The sequence below is a fragment of the Dipodomys ordii genome, unplaced genomic scaffold (assembly GCF_000151885.1).
Source record: "Dipodomys ordii isolate 6190 unplaced genomic scaffold, Dord_2.0 Scaffold13, whole genome shotgun sequence".
NCBI classification, from domain to species: Eukaryota; Metazoa; Chordata; class Mammalia; order Rodentia; family Heteromyidae; genus Dipodomys; species Dipodomys ordii.
This window is the reverse complement of record NW_012267229.1, coordinates 14,962,502-14,974,048: the sequence shown is the minus strand read 5'-3', so window position 1 is coordinate 14,974,048 and position 11,547 is coordinate 14,962,502. Positions and strand designations below refer to the sequence as shown.

Sequence of the window (11,547 nt, the reverse complement as noted above, 5' to 3'; positions counted from 1 at the left end):
GTCCCTCAGCTCTTCAGCTCAAGGCTAGCGCTCTACCACTTGAGCCACAGTGCCACTTCCGGCTTTTTTTTTCTTTTTGCTTATGTGGTGCTGAGAACTCAAACCCAGGCCTCAGGCATGTAAGGCAAGCGCTCTACCACTGAGCCACCTCCCCAGCCCAAGTATTTGTATTTTTATGTTTGGCTTATTTCACATAGGAAAATGGCCTTACGGTTTATCCATGTTGTAATATATATCATAATTTCCTTCCTTTCCAAAGTTGAATGATACTCTATGTATATACCACATTAGCTTATCTATTTGTCTAGTGGTGGATAGCTTCTTCCTCTTGACTATTGTGAATAATGTTGATATAAACTGAGGTATACAGATATGTCTTTAAAAACCTACTTATAATTCTCTTGAACATATGCTAAAAAGTAGAATGGGCTAATTCTTGTTTTAAACCTGTGAAGAATACCATATAGATTTCCATAGTGGCCATGCTATATTACATTCCTACCAACAGTGTACAAGTGTTCCACTTTCTTTACATTCTCACCTACACTTGTCATTTTAATAAGTATAGTGTCTCTCTGTGATTTTATTAAGAATTTGAAGTTATCTATTGAGGTGTCAAAATACTATGCAAACCTGGGTAACAATTTATAGTAGTGATCTTATTAGGTTTAAGATACTTTAGAAGGCACTGTTTTAACTAACACATGTTCTCTGTTCCCAAGATTTTTATAATCTGTCTAGAAAGGACAAATGCATTTAAAAGTAAAAATATAGGAAGTAGAGCTCTGGCTCAAGTGGTAGAGCATTAGCCTTGAGCATAAAGCTCAGGTACAGTGCTCTGGCCATGAGTTCAAGCCCCAGGACCAGCACAAAATAATAATAATAATAATAACAATAACAATAATAATAATGCAAAAAAGCATAGTCTAAATGCTTACTCAGTAATATCAGTAATTACTATATGACAACAGCAAATTGTAAAATAGTAAGAGTCTGGGTTGATCAGAAAAGTCTGTAAAGATAAATTGGCACCTAAAAATACACGGAAAGGTTTAAATGATCCAAGAGGGGGATTTTTTTTTTAACATTTTTACTTATTAGTTCATTCTTTTTTTTTCTTTTTGGGGTCCGGTCGTGGGGCCTGAACTCTGACTCTGGGTCTGGGCACTGTCCCTCAGCTCTTCAGCTCAAGGCCATAGCACCACTTCTGGCTTTTTTCTTTTTGCTTATGTGGTGCTGAGGAATCCAACCCAGGGCCTCACGCATGCAAGGCAAGCGCTCTACCACTGAGCCACCTTCCCAGCCCCTATTAGTTCAGTCTTTCAGTAACATTTGACAACTTCCAAATAAGTATTAGGCACTGTATGAGGTACTGAGGTTACAGAGTCCTTCAATGAAATGACATGGGAGAAAGATGGTGACAATTGAAGATACTGAGTGTGTACAAGGTAGACTGAACCATTCCTTGAGAGTCTAATAATCTGTCAAGAAGAATGTTATCACCTTCTTTTACTGTGAATCATTTAAAGAATATGTAAAACACATTTCTTTCCTATGTTCACACTCAATTAATCCGAACAGAATACAGCTGGAAAGTTTCTCATTTTCCCTTGAGAAGGAGACTAAGGTCAAGAATCTTAAGGCTGCTGTCAAGTTAGTTTTTAGTGCTAAGTATCTGTCATCTTATGTGAGTTTTTGCATTCATAAATATGTTGGGGGAGCAAAGAAAGATGAATAAGAAACAGAGCCTGTCTTCAAGGAATTCAAAGGGCTATAATAGAGTAATAGGTGGATGACGAGAAGGAATAGGGTTGTTTTTTCTGCCTAAGAAATCAAAGGTTTTTGTTTTAGTTTTCCAAAAAGGTATCATCTAGGCTACATCTTAAAAAATGACTGAAGTTTATCAGATGGAAAAAAGAAGGAAAAACATTCTATCCAGGGGGAATAGCATGGACAAAATTAAATAGCACAGCATGTGCATTGAATACTAAGTGATTTAGTGTGGCTAGAATTATTAAGTGAGGAATTATTAAATGAGGAATAATAAGAAAGACAGGCAGTAAAACAATAAGCAGGGAAGGCTGGAGAGAGAGAGAATGGATAGCTATCATTCTGAACGTAACAGAGAATTGACTTTTAGACAGATTAATAGCACAACTAGGTTTTATTCCAGGAAACTCTATGGTGTAGGTGGAGAATGAACTGGAGTTACAGAGAACTAAGATATTAGAAAAGGGGGTTAGCTAACCACAAATAATCTCAAGCACTACACCTGGAGTTTTTTACTCAAGGCTAGCACTCTATCCTTGAGCCACAGCTCCATTTCTGACTTTTAGGTAGTTAATTGGAGATGAATCTTCTGGACTTTCCTGCTGCAGTGGCTTCAAACCACAATCCTCACACCTCAGCTTCTTGGGTAGCTAGGCTTGTGGGCTTGAACCACAAGCTCCCAGATTTCTCATTTTTTATGGAGCCTACTGTTCTGAAATCACAATCGTTACCCTCACAAGTATGATAAAAAATTAATATCTTACATGCTTTTTAGAGACTGCTAGATTATGCTATAAATGTTATCCAAGAACCACTAGAGTCACAATGGTAGACATGAACATAAGGAATTGTCTCAAGCCCATTGCCCATGGTTCATGCCTATAATACTAGCTACTCAGGAGGCTGAGATCTGAGGACTGCGGTTCAAAGCCAGCCAGCGTACAAAAGTCTGTGAGAGTCTTGTTTATTTTTTTTTTGTTTTTGTTTTGCCAGTCATGGGGCCTGAACTCTGGGCCTGGGCGCTGTCCCTCAGCTCTTCAGCTTAAGGCTAGCGCTCTACCACTGGAGCCACAGCACCACTTCCAGCTTATTTTTTCTGATTATGTGGTGCTGAGGAATTGAACCCAGGGCCTCATGCATGTAAGGCAAGCGCTCTACTACTGAGCCACCATCCCAGTCCCATCTGTGAGAGTCTTATCTCCAATAAACTACTCAGAAAAAGCCAGAAGTGGTGCTGTGGCTCAAGTGGTAGAGCACTAGCCTTGAGCACAAAGAAGCTTAGGGACATAGCCTTGGTCTTGAGTTTTGCCCCAGGACTGGCAAAAAAAAAAAGAAAAGAAAAGAAAAAAGAAAGGAAAAAAGAAAGAAAAAAGAAAAGAAAAAGAATTGTCTCAGCAAGGCAAATTTTACTTCTGTACAGAAGAGTACACCATCAGCCAAAAACTGGTAAGCAAGCACACAGAGCAGGCAACCTGATCAGGTATACATTCTTAACACAGCATGCTCTGCCCCACTGCTCAGATTGGTCAACTTCAGGATTGGCTAGTTTGAATAGGGTAAAATGTAGTTACATAAAGTGATTTTGAAATAAGATTAACAGTTCACAAGTAATCCCAAAATATACCTACACCCTCTGCTATTTCTTGAACAAGCTGGGGTATGTCTTAATTCCATCTGGTAAAGAAAACTCTTTAATGGGGCTGGGAAGTGGCTTAGAGGTAGAGTGCTTTCCTTGCATGCATGAGGTCCTGGGTTCGATTCCTCAGCACCATATAGACAAGTGAGCTGAAGAGCTGAGGGACAGCGCCCAGGTCTAGAGTTCAAGCCCCAGGACTGATGAAAAAAAAAACAGTTTAAAACAAAACTTTACATTTTACAAATCCTTTTTTATCCCAAATTGATTCCTCTTTTCTTTAACAAGAGCCAACCCACCAGGCCAAAGCAGAACTTTTAAGCAATATTCCTTGATAGAAAAGACTTTTTTTCTCACAATTATAAGAACTTATGAAAATACAAGTATTTGTGATGATGCAAAGTGGACCTTTCTCTTGAAAAAATCTGTAAAAGCTTACCTAACATTGCTTTATGATTCTGGCCAGTTCATCAAGGAATCTTGGAAACATGAACTTTCTGAAGGAAGATTTCTTTAAAGTAGTCAGTTCAGGAGGTTATTATACTTGATACCATCCTAGAAAAAAAAAAAGGTGGTTTCTTTAAAAAGTGATAAAGACTATTTGCTAAGTAGACTAACAAATTTTAAACCAAGAATGGAGACACCATAACATCTTATAAAAACATTATTTAATTTGGTGCCAGCTTTAACTCATGGCTTTTCTGCCCCTCAGGGCTTGGTGCTCTATCATTTGAACCACACCTCTACTTCTAAAACTTTCTGTGTGTTTTTACTAGTGGAAATTAAGTGACTTTTTCTAATGTGAACTAAGTAATATAAAGTTAATTTCCTATGAGCTCCTTTTCTCTATTACTTCTCTTATCCCTTTGCTTATTTCAATTTTCTTTATTCCCAGTCTTCTGAGCTCAATAGGCTTTTCAAACACTTAGTCTTTACTGTTTCCTTTTCTCTTCACATTCTTCCCCATTCAAAGTGATTTGTGGAATTTTAGGTGGCAAATGTTTGTTTTGTCTCAAAGACTAACAGTGGTGTATACCAGTCTTTTTCAATCATGGTAATTTATCCCACCCAGGGCCATCTGGCAATGAACCTGACAGGGTGTAGGTGCTTACTGTCATTTATGGTTGAAGTTCGGGGATACTGCTAAGTATCCTAAAATGCACAGAATACTATCCAACAGCAGAATTATCTTGTCCAAAATATTAATAATACTGCTATTGAGAACCCCAGTATGCACTGTGGTTTGGTGTGGCAGCAACTCAGGTTTCTTAGTAATTCTGAGTCTCCAGGTGGTAAAGAAGCAGCCACTGACTGGCTCTTTAGATTCCCAGGTTCCCCTCTTTTATTGGCTGCATCTGACTTTGGACTAATCATTGAATGTAATACAAGCAATTTCCTCATCTGAAAAAAGGGGCTTCTAAAGTATACATTTAATTAAATTGTAAACTCCTCTGGAGTCAAGGACCTCATAGCAAAGGAATCCATAAGGATACCATAAGATACCCAAGAATACTCTACAAAATACCCTAAGAATGGATATCTAATTTGTAGCACTAAATATTTGTGGGTTATTTCACATAGTTGTTTTGAGGCCTAAAACAGAAAAATACATTAATATACAGTATAATGAAAAGTGAACTCTGTTAGGGAGCCGTTTGCTGAACACTAGATTGACAAGACCACTCTGTGACCACAATGGACCAAAAAAAAACTTTTTTTTTTTTGTCGGTCATGGGGCTTGAACTCTGGGCCTGAGCACTGTCCCTCAGCTCTTCAGCTCAAGGCTAGCACTCTACCACTTGAGCCACAGCACCACTTCCGGTTTTCTGGTGGTTTATTGGAGATAAGAGTTTCACAGCTTTTCCTGCTCGGGCTGGCTTTGAACCCTGATCTTCAGATCTCAGCCTCCTGAGTAGCTAGGATTACAGGCGTGAGCTACCGGCACCCAACATCAAAACCATTCTTGAATTATGTATAAATACAATCAAAATTATTGCCCCAACCACCAAAAATGGATTAATATTCCCCTATTTTGTCGGATACAAGGGATTACTTGCTGTTTCATCAATCATGGCTTTAGTTTCACTTGGTTCCTCTCCTTTTTTACGTAAGAAATTATTCAAATGCCCAATTTATAAAATTACTCTCACCTCCTGGTAGCATCTCATCCAGAGACACCCTGCTTCTTTGAACCCTCCCTGCAAATTACCTAAGAAGCCCAAACTATAAATTCTATCCTGAACCTGCTTTACTTGAGATGTCCGACTGACACCGCTGTGGCCTACCTCCCTCCTTGCAAGGAGACAATAAACCCAATCCATCCAACAGCAGGGGTAGTTGCAGAGATCTCTGACTTGAGGGCACGGACAATAGTGAAATGTCTGTAAATGGTAGTTGTTTGCCCCAAAGGGACTTGCATGAGACATCAGACCAGTCAAGAAAAGGCTCTAGAAACAAGTACAATCAAATTTTTGTCAACCACAGACTGACCATATAGTGGTCCCATAAGGTTATATCGCCCAAGGACACTCCAGCCGTCTAAGGCTTATGGACGAGATTCAACAACGAGGAAATTAGACACACACGTCTAAACATATCCTCAGTATGAAGCAAGGATGACTGTATTTTGGGACTTCCTGACAGATTCATGACATGAAGATTCAGAGGACGCCTTTCCTTAATCTACCCCGGGGGACGTCTTCTGATTTTCGAGTGACCGAGTAGAAAGCCAGCACGCGCACGTCTCACTAAGTAACAATCTCCTCAGGGCACCGCGTTCCTTCAGTTCCAGCTTTGGATTCCCCCCAAACTGTAACACGTCCACAGACGTGTGAGAAACCAGCCCCACATGTTCATAATAAGACATATTGGCCGAACCCAGGAAATGCCCCAAAATTTACTCTTCAAGCAGCCCGGAACAGCGCTCCACAAGCAATTCCAATCTCTCGGAGACGCTGAGGTAACTGCCAGCGAAAAGAACCGAGCTGGGGTTCGTTCGAGCCTGGTCGTCGTTCACAACCTTCGGACATCTGCTGCGCAAGCGCCCGTCTTCCGCGGGAAAACTACAGGTCCCAGCATGCACAGCGCCGTACCGTCTCCTGGTAACTCGCGCCACACGAAGCGCGCAAGGTTGGCTCTTTCTCGCGCCTGCGCCCCAGCCAGCCCCGCGCAGGCGCACTTCCAACGGGAGGGAGGAGGGCGGGGTGTCGTTTCCTTTCGCTGATGCAAGAGCCTAGTGCGGTGCTGAGTGAGGTATCGGTCGGAGCCGCGCTGCCACCGCCGGAGCCTAAAGCTGATCTGTCTGACTTCCCGTCCGTGCCGAACCCTCTCAAACCACAACCATGTCCGGGGACGAGGTGAGAGTCTGAGCCCAAAGCTAGGGTTAAGGACTGAGGGAAGGAAGCCTAACCCACCCCAGTGTGGGAAACCGGGCCTGCGGCCTAGCGGTCGGCGGCCGCCATGTGGGGCAGCCGGGCCTAAACGGCCGGCAGCGGCGGAGCCGGCGAGGGCTCCGAATGGGCAGGCCCGGACGTACCACGCTCTCCTGTGGGCGACAGCGCTGAGGCCAGCCTCCTCCTGGGGTGGCGTTTCGGGAGTGGAGGGCCCACTTGAGTCTCCCTCCCTGTTGGGGTCGAGTCTCCAGTTAATCCCCTGACTGAACGAGTTTGGGATGGGCGACGCCTGCGTTCTTGTATCCGCCGGAGCCCTGTCGCCGCAACTCGCGTCGCTGGAGGCCCAGGCTCCCTCGACTGCGCCTCCCCCTCGGGCCCCTGGCGCGCCCGGGCTAAGAGAACTTTGTAGGCTGGCTTTTCTGGGCAGGTATCCGGCCCTTGTTCTCCTCTCGAGAGTTAGCTGCCTTTTGAGGGGTGAAGGAGGTGGGAACAGAGGAAAAGATCCTTCAGCTTGACCTCTCTTCCCGGAAAGCTTCCAGACGGGAGTCCTCGGCTTCTAGCGACGCGTTAGCGGGAAGTGTGGATGCGAAGCTAGCTATCTTCTCCACCCGCTCAGCAAATTTATGATTTGGCCCAGTTAAAATGAAATTGCTTAACTGTGGGGGTCAGAGCCTCCCCCCCCCTCAAAAAATCGCAGAAAGAATTTATAATTAATTTGGCCTGTAAGGGCCTTGGATAGGGATGAAGAGGAAAAATTCGAAGCTCTCTACAGAGCCTTTAGGAAGATCCTGAATGATGCTTAGAATTCCCAGCCACTGGGATGATCACAGGGAATGATCGAGAGAGGCAGATGTGTTCCCAGAAAATGGAGTATTCTCCAGATTGATAGTTAGATATTGAATAGTTCATGGAGGACTTTGAAAAGCAAATTAAGGAACTTGCTTCTTAGCTTTTTTTCCTGGAGAGTACTCCAAGCTCTCATTTGATTCTCACAACAATACTTTGAAGTAGTTCCTGTTGTCCCCATTTCAGAGGTAGGAAAACTGAGGCTCACAGAGTTGTCTATTTGCCTACAACCAAATTCTAGGTGGCTGAGCAAGTAGAATTTCAGACTTATGTTATATTGCCCCCATTTGGTGACTAGGAAGCTTTGGCTAGAGAAGTCAAGACTGAGGGGGGCAGATGGTTCTTGTAGGAGGTTCATGGTAGACATTGCTCTATGCTATTATATATATAGTATTAGAAAATTCAGTGAGGTAGTATTTCATCTTATTTCTGCTCGTGCTCCAAACTTTTCATAACTTTTTGCAGGTAGCTACTTAAATGTAATACAAGTAAAAGTAGTATTCCCTATATTAATTTCTATGGTAAAATGTTCATAGCGTTATAAAATGTAGGGAATACAACTCTCATGAGAAGAAGCAGCTACTGGTCCACCGGAAGTAGAAATAAGGCCATAGTGATTTGGGGGACTGAAGGAATCATTTTTGGTAATTGGGATTTTAGAGACATGCAGTGAATGACTACACTACCAAAGGATGAAAGGATTTTTTTGCTAAGCAGAAAGGCAGCACCAGCATTCCAGCAGTAGACTTTGGAAGCCAATAAAGTATTGTGCAGCTTAGCACGTCTGAGAGGATCCACCAGTACATCATTTTGTAGATATAAAAGTGGGGTCTGGGGAAGTTAATTTGTAGGTCACACAGCAAGGGACTAGAACTCTGGGCTTTGGCTTTTCCGTTCCGGTGGAATGTACTTACATGTAGAGGAATGTAAGAATAGGATATGGTTTTTGGTTTCATGTAGTGTGGTTAACTTAAGCATTTTAAGGAAAATTCCCTAACTTCTAACTGTAGATTCATGAAGACCAAATGAAAATGTGGAGGTGAAATGATTTACAAACTGTCAAGATCTTTGCAGAGTGGAAGTTATTCTGTCTGGCAACCACATTAGAATATGAAAGAGGCCAGTATTAAAACATAGTGTGGGTTGCTGTGTTGTTTTTTTTTTTTAGTTGGTCATGGGGCTTGAACTCTGGGCCTGGGCTCTGTCCCTGAGCTCTTCATCTCTACCACTTGAGCCACTGTACCACTTCTGGTTTTCTGAGTGGTTTATTGGAGGTAAGAGTCTCACAGACTTTTCCTGCCCGGGCTGGCCTTGAATTATGACCCTCAGATCTCAGCCTCCAGAGTAGCTAGGATTACAGGTGTGAGCCACAGGCCCCTGGAGCTTTTTTTTTTTTTTAAGATGAATTCAATGAATGAATTGCCAAATATCTTAGGCAATTTTATAATAACATTATAATAACATAATAACATTATAATAGCATTATTTGATAGAGGGTCTCCATGTGGCCCAGGTTGGCCTCAAACCTTCCTTGTCTCAGCAAGCCTTCAACTTCCAACAGACCTGCCTCAGCCTCCTCACCAATGTTGGGATTGCATACATCCACCTTCATGCCCATCATGAAAGTCATAAAAAGCCATGGTTTTAGTCAAGACTGATAGGAACTTGTGTTTTGGGAGTTCTGCTTGAAATCCCTGGTATACTTAGAACTTTTTCTTTAATGCCAGTTATGGGGCTTGAACTAAGTTGCCTGCCCTGGGTACTGTCCCTTTGCTTTTTCACTCAAAGTTAGTTCTTTTATCATTTAAGCCACAGCTCTACTTCTAGCATTTTGCTGTCCAGGGTGGCTTTGAACCTTGATTCTCATATCTCAGCTTCCTGAGTAGAATTACAGGCATGAGCTTCCTTGAAACAACTTTACATAAACAAAATGAGACAAGGAGTATATTATGTACACAAATAAGTATCCAGAGATAGTTTTTGGAAGGGATGTCAACTATTTTGGCATAAGATTCCTTCATTAGTAACCTTTAAAAGGTTATAATTTGTATACCTATACATCTAAAATAAGAATGTTTTTCATGGCTCAGAAAGCACTTGTGCTTTCTATCATCTGATGATTTTAGGATTCCTTCTATGGTCTTTTTTGCTGAATAGTAATAGTGAAAAGGCAGTTAATATTCCATGGAGTCTGATGCTTGAAAAAAATGTAATAAATGGATTGTATGCCCTGCCAGAACCAAATTTATAACACCTTGAGTGCAGTTTGTTGTTCTGCCAAAGTCTCCCTATTTCAAGAATGAACTGTAGTTACTTCCCTTAAAGACTGTAGACCTGAGTGAACTAAGGCTGAGTAGTAGGGCAGCTGTGGAGACAGACTTCTTCCTGCCTCTTCTATCTTAGAAGATTCAGGTAATGTTCTTCAGAGGGACTCATTTAAAATTGCCCATTTACACAACTGGATTCTGGTAGGAGAGAATAATTGAAATGAGGTTGTATAAAAATTCCTGAATGCCTTGTAGGTATTTCTCTACTGGATAAGACAGTACTACCCTATCTTATTACAGACAATAGTTTGGTCTCAGTCAATAGTTTCCTTAATATATTTGAGACAAAAAGGAATTTAAATAAATTATTAGAATCTTGAGAATTTTTCATGATATGCTGGGGAACTGAAATTACTTTGGCAGTACTGGAACATGAAATTAGGGCCTTCTACTTTTTTGGGGGGGTCCGGTCGTGGGGCCTAAACTCTGGGCCTGGGTGCTGTCCCTCAGCTCTTCAGCTCAAGGCTAGCGCTCTACCACTTGAGCCACAGTGCCACTTCTGGCTTTTTCTTTTTGCTTATGTGGTGCTGAGGAATTGAACCCAGGGCCTCATGCATGCAATAAGCAATATTCTATCACTTGAGCTTAGTCCCCAAGCTTTCTTATTTCTACTTATTTTTTGAGAGGGTCTCAAGTTTTTGCTCAGACAGACCTGAACCATGTGCTTCTTCCTTGTAGCTGGGGCCACAGGCATGTGACATGACCAGCTGATTGGTTGAGTGTCTCACTAATAGTTTTTCCAGGCTGACCTTGAGTTGCAATCCTTCAGATTGCTGCCTCTTGAGTATCTGGGATTGCAGGCATGCACCACCATTCTCAGCCTGGTTTAATTTTGGTTCTGCTGCTTATCCTATTGTACAGAGGAGTCATGAGATAACTCAAGTTTGAGGAACATTCAGTTTTTGAATACAGACACTTGGGCTTCCAGGCCTGGATTTTTGGTTACTACCTAGTCCATAGCAGCAGCAGATCAGGCAAAATGCTAAATGTAAGCACTAGAATATGAACAAATATCGGTAAGGAACTCAGAAAAAAAAGTACTTGGGATTAAATCCGATTCTTTTTTTATTTAAAGGCTTACTCTTTCTGTGTGTCAAGTGTCTGCCCTGTACGTTTAAATATTATGTCTTCAGTGATAGTCTCATAGATTTAGTCTACAGATGCTTACTTTGAACTTTGATCTGTAGTTGTCAGCCTCCATACTATAGCTAGAATTACAGGTATGAGCCACCAGTGTCCATGTTATTTTACCTTCTTATTTTTTTAATATAATTTACTGTTACTAAAGTGTATAAAGGTGTTACTTTGTTTTTAGAAATCCCTTTCTGACTTTGTGTGTGTGTGTTTGTGTGCTGATCCTGGTGTTTGAACTCGGGCTTGAGTGCTGTTCTTGTTTAAGTGCTGTCCTTGAACTTTTTGCTCAAGACTATTGCTCTACCACTTAAGCTACAGCTCCATTTCAGCTTTTTTGGTGAAGATAATTGGAGGTAAGAGTCTCACAGGGGCTGGGAAGGTGGCTCAGTGGTAGAGTGCTTGCCTTGCATGCATGAGGCCCTGGGTTCGATTCCTCAGCACCACA

At 41.9% G+C, this 11,547-nt stretch overlaps 2 protein-coding genes across 2 annotated transcripts in view; one reads left to right on the top strand and one right to left on the bottom strand.

The window, feature by feature from the left end:
- Window positions 1-5,924, bottom strand: part of Asip (agouti signaling protein) — a 171,913-nt gene extending 165,989 nt beyond the window's left edge. The window contains exons 1-2 of the mRNA XM_013010688.1: window positions 5,894-5,924; window positions 3,843-3,958 (exon numbers count right to left, since the gene is read on the bottom strand). The gene's annotated coding sequence lies outside the window, so the exon portion shown is untranslated. The remainder of the gene's footprint in view (window positions 1-3,842; window positions 3,959-5,893) is intronic.
- A 668-nt stretch (window positions 5,925-6,592) lies between these two features.
- The window catches only part of Eif2s2 (eukaryotic translation initiation factor 2, subunit 2 beta, 38kDa), a 22,522-nt gene continuing 17,567 nt past the window's right edge, over window positions 6,593-11,547 (top strand). The window contains exon 1 of the mRNA XM_013011017.1: window positions 6,593-6,759. Within this exon, the coding sequence (XP_012866471.1) occupies window positions 6,745-6,759 (15 nt within the window). The 5' untranslated portion in view covers window positions 6,593-6,744. The remainder of the gene's footprint in view (window positions 6,760-11,547) is intronic.